Consider the following 16,544-nt stretch of genomic DNA (forward strand, 5'->3'; position numbering starts at 1 on the left):
AATCAGAAATCAAGATGAAGTACTGTATCACTGTGGCTTCTATAACAGCACCTGCTACAGAAGCCTTCCGAGACTTTCATATGAGATTTTAAAAAGGGGACAAAATTAAAATTTGTATGTTCAATAAACAAATATTTCTAGCACTGCCTACTATGTGCCAGACATTGAAGATAATAGACTGTTGAAGCTGAAAGGAGCCCCAGAAATGATCATCTATTTTATCAGGAGGAAACGACAACTATCAAAGTTATTAAGTCACACAGGGGAAAATAGAATGCTGATATTTGATGTTCAGGTCACTGCACTGTCCTGTCCTTAGTTGGATGGATATGCAAATATTAAAATCTCCATTTTGTACCACCCTGAGTGAGTGGTTCCAGAACATCTCCCTCCCAGCCCGCTTCCTAATTACCTTTGGCAATTTTAATGTCCAGAGCCGTACGGATCAGAGCCATAAGTGTGGAGGTGAAGTGGACTGTCATGTCCTCAGCTACTGGCATATTCATCAAGACCAACCTCTGTGTGAAAGACAAAAAGGAAACAGCAGGCAAAAAAAAAAAAAAAAAAATATCGAAAGACACCTCAGTGAGAAGGGAAGAGAAGTGCAGAGGTCAAATGCACAGACAAAAAAGAAGGGCAAGGATTTCCCTTCCCCTGTCCTTGTCCTACTCTCACTACTTCTCACTCAGGCTTATTCATTCCTGTTCTTTTCTAGGGAATGATGCCAAATTCCAAGGGACGGGGGTTCTCTAATTATTCTGTAGGATTCCCCCATGGGGAGTCCTAAGAATGTCTTCGACAGGGGTGTGAAGTGATTTCTGAAAGAAGTGGCTCAGGGAGAGGAGTTGCCCTGGGCGGTGGCTCCATACTGCCACTTGTCCCGTGAGTTTCCCCTGAAACTCAGATGGAAAGATATTAAGGGGGAATTCTGTTTTGCTGATCTGACTTGAAAGATGCATCCTGGTGCCCCCTTTTTGAGTCTTTAAAAGATGAAATTTGCCAGCACATGATTGAACATGCATTAGTCCAACTTATCCAAAGGATGAGGTGGAGCAGGATGGACCAGGGAGGAGGGAGAATGCAAACAGGCTCTCGGGTAGGAAGATGAGCAGAGTGGAGGAGAAAGAATGAGAGAAGGGTGGCCCAGGCAGGAGCAGAGTGGGCAGGCCTTGTCCCCTCACCCAAAGGAAGGAATCACACTGAAATGGCCAAATCCACTTTCCAGAGAGTATCTTGCTTTTGGAATTCTTTAACTTTTCCTCCAATCCCCATTTTCCCTTCTCCCACCAAGATTCATCCCTGAAATTCAAAGAATCCAGGACCACATTCCAACACCTGGTCATTTGGGGTGTGGTCATCATAATCAAAAAGGATGCCAGTCCCCACATGCATAAGGAGCCAAGTCCTGGGGAGTGGGTGAGCGTCCCCAATGGCCACGTTCCAGTGAGATGCTTTCTGGAGCCATATGACTTGGAGGCAGCAGCAGGAGAAGGTCCTCTGGCAGAACCACCAGGCTGGCAGGGTCTCTAATGTTCCTTTGGAACATCTTGCCTAAAGCAATGCCACATGGTGTCTTAGAGTGGAAAGCCAGTTTCCTGTTTAGATTTGAGTACCATCTCTCTCCTACTTCTTTAAAATTCTAGAGAAGTGGCAACAAACATTACCATGATGTGTTCCTAAGTGAGTGAAAGTGCTCCAGAATTCTGGGTCAGTGAACATCAAAGGGGAATTAGTGGTTAACTCTACTAATGGGTGGGGAAAAAATTCAGGCCCCAAAGTTATGAGCACCCTAATAGCAGGTGACTCCCAATACACCATGCTCTCTAAGCAAGCCATAGGAAATGCTTCCATAACGGCAGGGCCAGGTCCCATGTAGAATTCCATGCTGCCAGTAAGGCAAACCTAGTGCTGAATGCAACTTGAGCCCATAACTGCTGTTTCTCTTGAGTATTTCCAAGAGAACTGGGTAGCCAGGCTAATGGGAGAATGAAGCTGCATTCCTTCCATCTATCATGGGAGAGAAGAAGACGTCTTCTTTTTTTCTTATACCTAGAAGGAACCTATATCATGGAGGAAGAAATCTGTTCAGAGGAATTTCTGCACTGTTTCCTTAGTCTATCTGATGGAAGATGTTTCTATTTTTGGTAAAGTGCTGCTAGCTGTTTTGGCTCCTTCTTGCCCATATACGCTCTCCCATAGGCCACCACTCTGCTTCCTCTAAAAAGAAACACCACTTGACACTGCCTTTCTCCTAACCCGCTCACAAGAAGCCACACACTTACAGAAACAGAACAACACACACAGGAACCCCTTGTTGGGTAATACGGCAAACCATTCCTCGCATCTTCTCCTGGCTTCATCCTTCGGGAGCCCTTCCTGACTCCGCAGTCTCCTCGTTTCTTCCATCCTCGGCCCCTCCTCCACCTCCCCAGCCCGGCTTCCTCCCCAGGTCCAACTAGACCCCATGGCCTGTGGTGTCTAGCCCAGAACGAAGGAAGGGGTGGTCTACCTTATATGCCACTTTGGAGGGACATCTCTTGCCGAGGCCTAGCGGAGGTGACATGAGAGTCAGCATTTCATACATCTCAGTGTAATGGATGCGGCCACTGCTCATGGAGGGTGGTAAGTGGGGATGGGAGTGGGTTAGCGGGCGGGGGGAAAGCAGGAAAAAGGAGGAGGAATTGGGGGAAGGATGCAGACAGGTAGGAGAGGAGAACAGGCATCCCCAGAGAGCAAAAACGAAACGAAATACAGAAAAACAAAACAAAATGGACAAACAGGAAAAGAATAGGAAACCTGTTAATCAAGGCAAATCGTCCACGTGACTCCATCCTGGTGTGGATTTATATCACGCCCCACACAGACCCGGGAGCACCGGTGGCAACCTTTGGTCCCCCTGACTTCCCGTGTGCACTGTCATGGGGACTTGTTTTTCCCTCCTCGATGAGCATTATCCTGACTTCCATGTCCACTTCATCCATCCCCAACATAACACAGCTTAGTTTCAATTCCCAGGGCTGTGCGTGGGCGGTATAAACCGGATAGACGATGCTCCAGCCGTGGGTCGGAGTGCCCGGCCTGGCTGGCAGGCTCTCCCTCCCCGAACCCACAGGAGGAACGTCGTGTATCCCCCCGTGGTGCGTGTGTGGCAGGAGGCCTGTCTCGCACTGCGAGTGGTGGGCTGTGGGTGCTGGTCAGAGTCGGCCCGTTGCTTCCACCTGGCTCTGTGGACAAGAGTGCTCTTTATGCCCCAGCATGCGCCGGGTCTGTGGCATGCTGGGGACAGAAGGAACAAAACCAGGGGGAGGAAGAGCATCTCGCATGCCATGCTACCCTCCCAGCTCTCCCACATGCGGCTGCAGGATTCACCAGGGTGGAGTTTAAAGAGTCTCGGCAGACGTAGCTGTTCAGCCACCTGAGTATGGAAACCCTGCATGACCATCCCAGGCCGGCTCCGTCCCGTCCCCCAGGCCTGCATCCTGCCCGGGGAGCTCTGTGTGTCCCCTGGAGCCCATGCTTGCCTCCACTAGCACCAGGAGAAGGTTCCTTTTCTAGCAGACTTGGCCTCAGACGGGGGCTTAGCAGAGCTGCTGAAATATAGAGAGTTCCCAGTGTGTGGCAGAGTGGAAAAGGGAGGTCTATGTACTCCTGAATGATATCTTTGGTTTAACCGATAGGTGACTTGGTGATTGTGACAGCCCCCTTAGCCATTCACAACATGTGGCAGGACCTCAAGGCAAGGGATTTGCTCAGTAACTCTTCTTTATCTGTGAGACCTTCCCAGACATACCACCTAACCTAGTCCCCTTTTATCTTCTCTCAGATCTTGCCCCAGTTCTTTACTGTTGCCCATTTCCTTTCTGTCCTACAGCTTTTATAGTCACTTCTGGCCAAACTATTGGGTGGAGGGCAGTGGTAGGGCTCACTGGAATCACTGCAGTACATCATATAGGGGATGATGATGCTGTCTTGCAAAAATGAGGTTTCAGTGAAGGGAAACCAGAACTGTTGCTGGGTTAAAAAGATTTCTGCCTCTGTAGTGGAAGAAGAGGTCCCTTTGGTTAAGTGTACAGAAAAGGTAGAATGGAGTGTGTGTGTATGTGTACATGAAGAAAAGTGAGACAGACCAAATTAGTCTTCATATTAAGTCCTTAACTCTTTTCTGCCTTCTCCCCAAAATATGCCCTTCTTCCTTATGTAACAGCTGCTGGTTCTGGAAAGGTCTGGACCTCTTTAAACTCAAAGGAAAGCAACATGAAGGTGCCCTCCTGTGGTGCAGTGGTGGTGGAGCAGAGGACAGAGCAGAGGGGTGAGGTGTTGTACCCCATGGCAGGTCGCGGCTGGGGTCTGGGGGGCAAACCTTGCAAGCCACCCTGTAGGGGCAGTTCTCTCCCAGGCCCAGAGGCGGCGAGATCACCCGCACTAATTTGTACATATCCTTATACGGGATCCTGCCGCTGTAAAGGAAGCACAGGTGGGTTAATAGGATACTCAGAGAAGGTGGGAAAGAAATGATAGATTAGCCATGAAGGGGATGGCTGGTAAGAGCAGCTTCTTTCCTTAGGCCAGGAGAGACCAAGGATAGTGAGCCCCAGAGAACCATCAGCTGGCCAGATGGCACTGTCCCGATTTTCTAAGGAAATAAGAGCCCATCCACTGCCAAAAGGACCTGCCTATGACCAAGAGCACCCGAGATACCTGTCTGGCTCATACCTGGCCAGATGTAGCCATAGCCCCGGTTCCAGCTCAGCTTCTAAGAATAATGCCTGCCAATTCACAAATGACACTGACCACTGTCCAGAGCAGACACCAGGCAGCCATGAAACGGGCTGCACAACTGTTTGCTTTTCACAGACACTGATTACACTCAGTTACTCACAGCTGCTTGTCAGGGGTGATAGGAAGTCAGTGGCTTTTTATAGACTGCAAGAGACAAATTTCCCATTAGGCTAATTAGCAAGGAGCACAGTGGCATGAGGGAGTTCCCAGAGGGCTTTGCTTCTCTCTGTAACAGCTTTTTCTCAAGTTCAGCTTGGGTGAGTCTTCTCTACTTGGTGGGAACCTATTGAGATCCGTATTCAGAGAAAGCTGGGGATGGAGCTGGAAACATTCTTCTCTAGGAATGTTCTCCTCCGGGCCCCTACAGCCTAATCCACAGCAGCTTGGTTGGATTCAGCCAGAATTCCAGGAACAGTATGACCTATCTTACCAACCCTTTTCCCTAAGACCCTGCTGGAGAATTTCAGCCTTCTGTGGAAGGGACAGAATTAACAATTGATTCATTTTCAATGGCTAAAGCATCTTCCTCGTCAGGAGCCAGTAAAAGGAAGCAATGGCCAGTGACCTGCAGGTCTGGGCACACTGGGGCGCAGACTAGGACTTCCATTGGAAATTATAAACATGGTATCTCCACCTCCAAGCATTAAGTCCTGGCTGGCAGCCACATCAAGACTAGGGTTTCATCCCAGCTTCATGCTTTCTAGCCTTGTTTAGATTTGAGAGTTGATTCTTCCTATTCTTCCAGACAGCAGCTCATAAGTACTTCCAAGTCTCTCGACTAGTGAGAGGAGGTAACTTAGAGCATTCGGTCTTTTATTTTGCCTCTTAGTGAGCTAGGGAAGTTGGGGAGTTGGTAGTGGCTGCAGGCTGATGTTCTCTGTAGCCTGTATCAGTCTTCCTTTTGAAGACTTTGGCTCACTTTACATTTCTTAGTACTCTCCTCCCATTATCGCATAGAAAAACTCAATGAAACTAACCAGAATGAATCACACTGTGAATTTCAAAGCAGACAGAACAGATTCTACTTTGCCTTTTTGCTCTTTCCTAGTTTTCATATGTTTGAGTCTCAGGATTAGGCCTTATGGAATTGTTTCCTCCCAGAAGCTAGAATGAATGGGGAGGAGTCTGTTCTAATACACACAACATGTGGATCCCAAGATACCTGAAACCATAGGAAGTGGGGGTTCCTGACACCTGAGTGAGGCTAGATGAGCACTGAACTCCTTTGCTCACAGTTGGTTTCTCCTCTTTCCAGTCAGAAGGAAATCCCTTCCTAGGTTTCCAATCCCACGACCATCCGTGTTTACAGATGCTGACTTTCCATATACTCCACGTTGCATTTCCATATGGCAACTGTCAATTGCAATAATAGTTACATACATGATTTAATATTGTCTCACAACCACCCTTCAAGGTATATGGATATCATTATCACCAATTTAAAGTGAGGAAGCTCAGAGTGGTTAAGTGACTTGTTTACAGCCATGGAGCTGATAAGATGCAAGCCTGGCTACATTTTCCTCTAACACATCACCCACTGCTTTCTAAGAACTGTCTACTAGAAAGTAAGCCCAGAAAGGAAAAGCTGTTGCTCAGCCATTGTAACAGGAATGGATTTAGATTTGGGTAAATTTGTGCCCTAAATCATTAATAATTACTGAGGGGAAGAGGAACTCTGATTCACTCTTCCAGCCCCTAAAACAGTTGACCCAAGTTTAAAAGCCAGATTGGAGGACAGATTTTGGTTATGGTTTCAGATTATCAAGGGGATTCCAGGTGGAAGCAACATGGCCCATTCCTGTGAAGGAGAATATTTCTTGTAGTATTTTCAGAGGGGAACCAGAATAGATAGGTTGGTGAGTTAAGACCCAAAAGCTATGATGACCTGGGATAGAAAAGTTCCTCTGCAGTGAGCATTCCCAGAATTCTCACCCCATCCTCAACCATGAGGGCTAAAATACTGTTTTTGTACTCTAAAGCAAGAGTTAGCAAACTTTTTTGACAATAAAATATTTCAGTAGTAAATATTTTTAAACTTGAGGGCCATACCGTCTCTGTCACAACCATTTAACCCTTCCTTATAGTGTGAAAACAGCCAGAGACAGTACAGGCATAAATGAATGCTTGTAGCTCTGTTCCAATAAAACTTTATTCGCAAAAACAGACAATGGGCAAAATTTAGCCTCATAGTTTGCCAACCCCTGCTCTAAGGCCCACAAGGCACAACATCACTTCAGAACTATTGAACTGTGAAAGTGACAGTAAAGAGGTTATCTTTACCAATCCTGCCATTTAAATCAGTTCCATGTATTATTAATAAAAACCCACAAGTGCTTAAGGGAACAGTTGGAAGAACAACTTGATTGCTTTTTTTTTTTTTTTAAATGATTTCTGAGTTATATCCAACTATCTCTGTGGAGAGGGATGAGAGAGATAAAACACTAACAATCACTGATCATGGAGGCCAGATGTCCAGCTGGCAAAAGAAAAAAAAAATCCTCCCCATAACCCAAAGGAGTCCAACTACACATTGGCAGGAAAAGAAAAAGAAAGATTATTGCGGTTTAACCCAAACTATCTGGGGTAAGAACTGGGTGATGAGATTTGGCAAAGAAAGGGGGAAAACCCTGTCACAAAAGGAAAGAGAGAGTGAAGATGAAGGTGTTTAGTGACTAGCTGGACACTAGAGTCTCTTCCACAGGCCACACCTAAAATCGCCTTTCCTTTGGTAACAGGCAGGCATTTGAGTGGCTCAAATTAATTCCAACCTCTTTCCCTGAGAACTGCAGAGGCCCTTGATTTGGGCCCTGCTAGGGTGGCTGAGAGGCCTACGCACCATGCCGCTCTGTCGTACTCTGCCCAAACGCGGACAAACTCATCCAAGTGGTGAGGGCCCAGGATGGAGGAGTCCCGCGTCAGGTATTCAAAGTTGTCCATGATGACGGCCACAAACAGGTTGAGCATCTGAATGGCAAGGAGAAAAGAGCAGTCAGGGAAAACCTAAAGCAGAGCTTAGGATGTGGAGAAGTAGCTTCAAGGTCAATGAAAGGATTCAAAAGTTTGTAAGGCGGAAGTTCCTAGCTAAAGCAACACTGTTCTTGCTGAATGCAACACATCCTCCTCACTTGCACCCTCCTGTTTCATTGTGTAAATGCTATTATTTCACTTTTCTATGCCACTTCACATTTGTAGAGTACAGTCACTTTTATGATCTATTCAATTTGTTTAATTGTTGCTGTGGTAGCAGCTATGACATTTTGGAGGACTAGAGGAAGTCAAGGCCAGATGCCAACCTTCCCTCTCCAGACTTCCTCCTTATCCTTGCTCCACAAAAGGAGCCCAAACAACAACTGGCAAGATGTCTTGGAGCTGATGGTGTGGCTCGCTGTGACAGCACTTGAACCTGTCTGTGACTCTTAGGTGGCTTCCAAGACTCTGCTCTCCCATGTATTTGTTCAGCCAAACTTTATTGTGTACCTATACGTTCCAAACAGATGCAGGTGCTGGGAAGATGAGATGAGAAAGTTCTCATGTGGAGGCTCTCCTGTGCCTGGCACAGGGCTTAAAGCACCATGGGACTTCACTGGATGTAGTTACTTAAATGCTCATAAAGACTTTTTTTTTTTTTTTTGTAGAGACAGAGTCTCACTTTATGGCCCTCGGTAGAGTGCCGTGGCATCACACAGCTCACAGCAACCTCCAACTCCCAGGCTTAAGCGATTCTCTTGCCTCAGCCTCCTGAGTAGCTGGGACCACAGGCGCCCGCCACAACGCCCGGCTATTTTTTTTTTTTTTTTTTTTTTTTGGTTGCAGTTCAGCCGGGGCCGGGTTTGAACCCTCCACCCTCGGTATATGGGGCCGGCGCCCTACCGACTGAGCCACAGGCGCCACCCTCATAAAGACTTACTTAGTATTGAGCAGAGACTGTGATATATTGAAAACATACAAATTTTAGATTTTAAAAGCCATGAGAGAAGAATAAGCAGGTGAAGGTGGGGATAGAAAGGAGTATGAAGGCAATTTCTTCTAGCTAAAGGAAAAATGATTAAGAGGGTTGATCCTTGAGCTGATTCCTGACAGAGCAGACACTGTTCACCAGCAGACACAGATAAGCACAGACACTGAGATTTGCAGGGACAAGGGACATTCAGGGATCTGCAAGGAGGGCAGAGCAGGTGGTCCAAGTGCCAGATCCTAGAAGACCTCACAAACCACAAGCGTCTAGACCAGGCTTGGTCAGAAAGTAAATATTTGAGGCTTTGCAGACTATAAAGTCTCTTTTGTAAACTATTCAGGTCTACTGCTGCAGTGCCAAAGCAGCCCCTGACCGTACGTATACAACTGAGTATGGCTGTGTTCCAAGAAAGCTTTGTTTACAGACACTGAAATTTAAATTCCATATCATTTCCACATGTCATGAAATATTCATCTATTGTTTTTTTGTTTTTTGCATTCATTTAAGAATGTGAAAACTATTGTTAGCTCGAGGGCCACACAAAAATGGGTTGGGAGATCAGATTTGTCCCATGGGCTGTAGTTTGCCAACTTCTGGTCTAGACTATTCCACAGGCAACAGGAACCACTAAAGGTATTTGAAGAGGAGTGACAGCAGAGGATACCTCTGCATTCGTGAAGACCCTTTGGTAGCAGTGTGGAGGGTGGACAGGAGACCAAGGGGAGGGTGCTGCGGTGCTCCTGAACCATGCCAGGGCCAGGCAGCAGCACAGATGGGAGCAGACTGACCAATGTGCAACTAACAGGTCGAGCACAGTCGACAGCACTGTTGTATTGTTCCTTAGCTCCCCGGCACTTGGCTACTGTGTCTCTGTTATGGGTTCTTGCTTATTCCCAGCTCGTATGAGCCTGGGACCCAGGCTTCAACCAGTCATTGAATCCCATTCCCTTGGGCTACTGTGGTTGGAGATCCATATCAAAGCCATATTGAACCTTTTGGGCAAAATACTTGCTTTTCCGTGTTTCTGGAATGTGTGAGGATATGAGGTCTAGAGCTGCTGCTACAGTCCAGGGAGCTGTAGGGTAGGGTATTTGAGAAAGCCCACGTGGAGGAAGGAGGGTAGAGGGAGAACACCTGGTCCAGTGGTGTCATCTGAGCACCACATCAGCCTCCTGTAAACCTGCCCTGCCACAGGACTCCTCCCTGACACGAGCCTTTAAAATTCTCCTTGCTCAGGCTGGATTTAGCTGGGCCTCTATCCCTCGCAAGTGAAAGAGTCCTGCCTGCCAGGGACCAACTGGCTATGGCAGTGAGAGAACAGGAGTGCTGTGGACTGCCAGATCAAGTGGCCAGGTGCTGGAGGTGCCAGGTGTGTGCGCAGGACACACAGGATCAGGGGAATGTCTGGAGGAAGGATTTGGTTGGAGTGTCTCTGCAATACAGAGGCACCACTGGTCACATGTAGCAACAAGTCTCCACTCCCTTCCTTCCTTTGTCCTGCTGCCTAGAATATAAAGGGAGGGCCAGAGGTGTCTTCTCTTACCATGAGGATGAGGGACATGCCCTAGAAGTGAGGAGAAGACTGCAGGAGTGGGTCTGGGGCCCTAACAACACTGTGGAGCCCCGATTAACAAGTCTGTCTTCCACCTTCCTCCGGGCTTCCCTGATGTGAAAGGTGGAAGGGAAATCAATATCCCTCCTGGTTTAGCAGCTGTTATTTGAAGATTTCTGTCTCATGCAGCTGAGTCTGACATAAGCCTTTCTCTCTGTCACTGAGATTGGAGCCACAGTGAATTTAATCTACCACTGCCTGGGTTATAAAGGGTTTTCCATGTATCTGCACATTTCTTTTACACGCCTCTCAGGGTACCAGTTACTAATGTTAACAAAGACTATAAGCAGTGTTACTGTTTTACACTGGCACCTAGTTTTAATAGTGTGGTGTGCACAGTCACACCCGTTACTCCTCCTCACACCCACTCCAACTCTTTGTGAGCCAGGTCTAATTACCATTAGCTCTTCAAGGACAGAAGCCTTTTGAATCACATTGGAATTCTTAGTCCCCAGCACAAGGCCTGGAACAACACAGGGCATCAATATATCTCAGTAGCATGGTGGGTTTCAGTGGAGAAACCGAGGGACTTGCCCAAGGTCACAAAGTCAGTCTCCTGGAGAGCTGAGATCTGAAAGCAGATCATCTTCTACTGAATATAACCTCATTAAAAATAACATTAATGTGAATTATGCAACAACCTTCCATCTCAAACTTCTAAAAGTACTTTCATAGTCTCTAATTAATTTTCCAGTTATATCTTTGGTTTCTTTTAAATATTTATTATTAAACACTTAAGCCATCTAAGAAAGAACAGAGCTGTCCATATGCCCTTCTAGCTGCTCCTTTTAACCCTCTCAGGAAGCTCTGGGCCCCTGAAAGCTGGTCTCACCCTTCGTCTGTGGGTGACTGTGGGACTGGGGCTTGTGGACAGTCAGCCTTTTAATTACTATTCAATAAAAAGGGGCTGAAGATATAAATCAATGAACCCAAAGCTCTAGTCAATATCATTCTAAATTTCCATTGAGTTACTTTCATTCGACTTCCATATTTATAGGTAGGGTACTGAGGTGTGTTCTGTTTTCACTGAAAACACCTTTCAAATGAGAAGGAAGTGTGTTAAAACACACGTATCACCTTGCCATGCATATCATGATATTATTAAGTCATTTTTCTCCCTTCCATTTTATAAAAGCTATTAAGAGGAAAAGCAATTTGGTGAAGGCCAGCACAGGAACAAAGCCCAGATCACAGAGTGGGCTGCCCAAGCCTCTGGTTCGCTCCCTCCTACAACACTGACCTGCAGGCCACACTTAGCCTCTCAGCATCCCTCCTCCCACCCTGGAGAGCTGGGCGGGCAGCAAGTTGCGGTCCCCTTGGGATCCCTTTACAGAAGCAGAATTGCCTGGGCATGAGATAATTAATTCACGTTTTGAAGCATGGGCATGGAACTGACCACTTTTCAGCAGCATCGCTGTTCTACTTTCAGGTTTGTGTGTAGCCAGTGGTGTTAGGAACGGGCTAAGGAATGTCAGAGACTGACACCAGACCCACCCTTTTATCAACGTGGTAGCACCTCATACATTTATGGTTAGCACTGCTTTCTGATGTGCAGGGTAGAAATGTCTGGAGGTGGGTGTGCTGATTCATGCTTTCTCCAAAAGACAGACTTAAGAAGGCACCTGGGGCTTCGTACCATGTAACTACACATGCTCCGCAAACGTTATTCCTTATGTACTAGCACTCACCACAATCGCATCTTCTCATGTCCATCAAGCTAGTCCCTTGTCATCCAATGTAATGATATCTCAAGTCAAGAGAGAACCACATCTGTTATATTATCACCATTCTACTCTTAATAATGCTCTCACCTTACATTTCCAAAGTTCCTTTCCTCAAGCAGTTCAAAAATCTCCCAAAGAGAGGCAAGATACTCTTAGCCCTACTTGGGTAAAATACCTGAGGTATGAAAAAGAAAGGATTCACTCTGGGTTTCCACAGAGTCACTGAGCTAGCCTCCCCTCACCTTCTCACAACCACCTTTCCCTAGAAGCAGCAGAGACCTTTTCAACCCTTGAAAGTCACCCACCCAGGAGGCTGACAAGCATCCAAGAGTTCTCTAGAGGAGGATCTAGTTCTTAACTTGGGCTAAAGAGTGTGTGTGAGAGAGGGAGAGAGAAAAGAAAAAGAGAGAGAGGGAAGACAGGGCATGGGGGAGGGAAACGTGAGCACGCACTGAAGCCAACATCTCTGGTCTGTGTATCAGAGGGGCTGGGTGGTAAGATGGGACGGGCCACACCTCAGGGCAGGAGCACATCGTTGCTCACCAAGAAGGAGCAGAAGAAGATGAAGGACACAAAGTAAACGTAGGCCAGGTCGGTGCCGCAGCGCTCATTCTCGCTCTGTCCTGACGGGGCCGTGGTGTCGGGCTCACAGCCTTTCTCCCCGAGGCACGACAGCATGATCTCCTGCCAGGCCTCACCTGTGGCGCTCCTGAGCCCAAAAGTCATCTCGGTTAGCAGGAGCAGGGTCTACACATCCTATCACATCCTGCGTCCTCTTTCCCATGTGCCTGTCCTTTCTCTCACCCTGGGCCCAACATGCTGCCTTCTCACCCAGCTGGCCCCTGCAGTGCGCTCCATCCAGAGATGGAGAGTGCCTGGTGGTGAGGTCTCACTCAGGGTCCCTGCTGCTGGTAATGGAGGCAGTGGTGGGATTCTTGAAGACTCCACATAAACCTGGCCACCCAGGGTTTCTGCCCCTACATGGAATTTGGTCTCCAAGAAGAGCCCTTGCTGTTGCTGGAGGACTTGCTGAAGGTGAAATTTTCAAATTAACTACTAAGTTGAAAATATTGATAAAACTTTCTCTTGTCCAAGGGTTAACTAGACCCAACCCTGCTTAGCTTCCAAGGTCAGACCGGGCATGTTCAGAGTGGTCTGACCACAGACAAGATGAAACTTTCTAATGTCCCAGGGGCAGTTAGGCAAAGGCATTGGACCTCCCCCCTCCTGCTGTATAGCCTGATAGGGGCAGATGCAGTAGAATAGAGAGACAAAGGGAGACGGGAGGAAGAGGCAGGGCAGCTCTCTCTCCCCCTTGGGCTAGCTGCAGCAGCAGGAGGGCATTCCGGTACCTGAAGAGTAGCATCAGGGACCCAAAGAAACTCCGGAAGTTGTTGTGTCGGTTGATGTGACTCTCCTCGTCTAATTTTATGTTTCCAAATACCTTGAGGAGAAAAACAACAGAAAATAAGGAGCATTACTGAGTTGTATGATATGTCCAGGACATGAGGGTTAGCAAAGTCACATGTCCGGCTTTTCTGACAGCCTCTCCCTGAAGCAGACGACTCTCGCGCCGAGAGCTGGTGGACACCGTGCTTGTGGCCTGTATGTTGTTATTCTCCACCATCCAGTGCAGTGCAGCCAAGGGGACCAGCATTTGCAAGGCCTGAGCACAACACAGAATGCAAGATCTTTGGAAGTACTCTGCTTACACACAGATCCTCCCACTCCTGATGTGTGGTCCCTTTATTTCCATGGTACTTGTCACCATGGTACTCAAGCACTCTGTCAAAGACAGAATCCCATAGCTGGAGTTCAGGGAAGCAGTCACCCCTCTCTTCCTGTCTCAGGCAGTTGTGACAGCAACATCTGAATTTGCAGGAGACATCATTTATGGCTTGGGCAGGTGCTGCCCTGGAATTTACAAGCAGTTTAGGTCAGAGAAGGGCATCTCTATCTTCCTTAGATATGTCTCTATCCAGAGAGTCTAATCTCAGCACCTCTGTATGTCACTGGTCTAGAGTCAATGAAAATGAACACACATGCACCCACATGCACATATCTATCACCCAACAGACACGGGTCATTTTTGCAGTGGCTAAAACTAAGTCCACGAGAGAGTCAGAACCCTGTAGACTTGAAAAGGGAAAATGACTTTTGCACTTCAACAGAGTGGGTTTACTCATCTGCTTCTGGCCACTGGGCTCAGAATGTGGTCTCTGCAAATTCATGTGAAAAAGTGGGAACACTTGAAGGTCTTTATGCACAGACAGTGAATACAGATGAACTCTCAGACAGTGCTGCCTGGAGCCGAGGCCAACTCAAGTCTCTTCAGATGAGAAGAGCACTCTTAAATACGCAGCTCCCTTCCCCAGCCACGTTTCAGACATCAGGATCTTTTCTCTGAAGTCAATGTTTGTACAACTGAGGGCTTACTGGGTCACTTTACCAGCCACTGGAGACAATGTTCAGCCTACATTTAACATGCTGCAGTTTATCCAGTGTATGCTAAATGGACCACATTTTTCCCCTAACAGTTTTATAATGTGCAATTGAGGAACAATCTCTGCCCCCAGCTATTTTGCTCAAGTAACTCCCACTGACACCTGCTTTGAGAATTTGTTCTCAATGCTGTTTTTCAAAACCCAAATACTACTTGTCTCCCAGGGAGAATGGAGGTGGCAAGCTAGGCAGCAGCCAGGAAGAAGGGGAAGAGGAGGATAAGAAGGTAGAGGGCCTCCCAAAAGACAAATAGTAGCATTAAAAAAATCCCACCCATCCATGGTGCATCTTACAAGGGGACGTGTGAAACTTACTAAATGTAGAATATAAATGTCTTAGCACAATAACTAAGAAAATGCCAGGAAGGCTATGTTAACCAGTGTGATGAAAATGTGTCAAATGGTCTATAAAACCAGTGTCTGGTGCCCCATGATTGCATAAAAGTACACAGCTATGATTTAATAATAATAATAAAAAAAATCCCACCCAAGCAGTCAAATCGAATTAGCTCTGGATTCACCAGGGGGAGACTGTCATGTAAGCTTGTCCTGTCACTTCCCCTTCTCTCCTTTCTTTTCAGCTGCTTGGTTCAGAATCCATGGTTTATCCCTGATTCATCACCTACATACAACTTACCATGTTTCTCCTCTCCTCCTAACATGCCTGACACCATTATTAGGTGTCCTTGTGATTTTCTCAAGCACCTCACCCCATCACGAACTCATGGAGAACACTCTGTGATTTGGCACAAATTATATGTGTAATAGTCAAAGAAATGAAAGCTATTTTGAATCTAAGATAATTTTCAAGTCAAAAATGTCTATTTATTGTGAAAGTGCTCTTTAAAATTCTTTTTCAATTTTTAATTTATTCAATTTTTTACTTAGTCCTTGTTACCAACCCAAATCTATATCAAAAGTGTACAACCAGGTGTGGTGGTGCACACCTGTAATCGTAGCACTCTGGGAAGCTGAGGCAGGAGGATCACTTGAGGCCAAGAGTTCAAGACCAGCCTGAGCATGAGCAAGAGCCTGTCTCTATAAAAAATAGAAAAGTTAGCTAGGCATGGTGGCATGTGCTGTAGTCCCAGCTACCTGGGAGGCTGAGGCAGGAGTATCGCTTGAACCTATGAGTTTGAAGGTGTGAGCTCTGATGACGCCACTGTACTCTAGCCAGGATAACAGAGGAAATCCTGTCTCAAAAAAATTCATCAGAACATTTCATAAGAGTATAGGCTTGAATCCATTCCCAGTTGGAATCTCAGAGCTAGACCTAGCAGGGACCCGTGAAGGTCTCTAGGCAGCACCTCTACTGTACTGGTGATGGAATTAAGGCCCAGAGAGTTCAGTGACTTGACCAAGTTGGCAGAGCTGGTCAGTAACAGAGCTGAGACTGAAAACTCCACTTCTTAATGACCAGTAGTCACAGGGCTCTTTGCAACCCCCAGCAATTACTCCTTCCTTCCAGCTTTAACCTCTTCTGCAGAGGTCTCTTCCAGGAAGCCTTTGAAAATTCAGAATAATAATTGTTCTTCTCATAGATACATCCTGTTGCTATTTATATTTTTCCAAAAGTGTGTCCACTGCCCTTTTGTCTTTCTGTGTGAACGGGTCCCTCTGTTTTGTCATGACTATATTAGACGCTGCAAAAACAGGGGTCTGCTCTGTGCATGGTACCGGGTCTCTGTCACGGACCAGGGTGGGGTTGGCCAGGTCAAGGCAAGTCACAAGGGAGATGCTATTCACATCTCTATGGAGTGGAAATAGCTCTCTCACTTTTGGGGAAGAAGTCTAAGGGGGATAAGGTATTAGACATTATAGTTACCATGAAGAACACAATCTCAGCACTGAACAGCTCCCGTCTCCCACTAAAGCAGTGGTTCTCAACCTTCCTAATGCCGCGACCCTTTAATACAGTTCCTCATGTTGTGGTGACCCTCAACCATTAAATTATTTTCGTTGCTACTTCATAA

The 16,544-nt window shown here is 46.7% G+C and overlaps 1 protein-coding gene across 1 annotated transcript in view; it reads right to left on the reverse strand.

The window, feature by feature from the left end:
* The window catches only part of CACNA1E (calcium voltage-gated channel subunit alpha1 E), a 514,949-nt gene that overhangs the window by 24,465 nt on the left and 473,940 nt on the right, over window positions 1-16,544 (reverse strand). Inside the window, exons 38-42 of the mRNA XM_053606843.1 lie at window positions 13,423-13,514; window positions 12,614-12,779; window positions 7,616-7,743; window positions 2,510-2,606; window positions 413-518 (exon numbers count right to left, since the gene is read on the reverse strand). Of these exons, the coding sequence (XP_053462818.1) occupies window positions 413-518; window positions 2,510-2,606; window positions 7,616-7,743; window positions 12,614-12,779; window positions 13,423-13,514 (589 nt within the window). The remainder of the gene's footprint in view (window positions 1-412; window positions 519-2,509; window positions 2,607-7,615; window positions 7,744-12,613; window positions 12,780-13,422; window positions 13,515-16,544) is intronic.

The sequence above is a fragment of the Nycticebus coucang genome, chromosome 10, assembly GCF_027406575.1.
Source record: "Nycticebus coucang isolate mNycCou1 chromosome 10, mNycCou1.pri, whole genome shotgun sequence".
In the NCBI taxonomy this organism is placed as follows: Eukaryota; Metazoa; Chordata; class Mammalia; order Primates; family Lorisidae; genus Nycticebus; species Nycticebus coucang.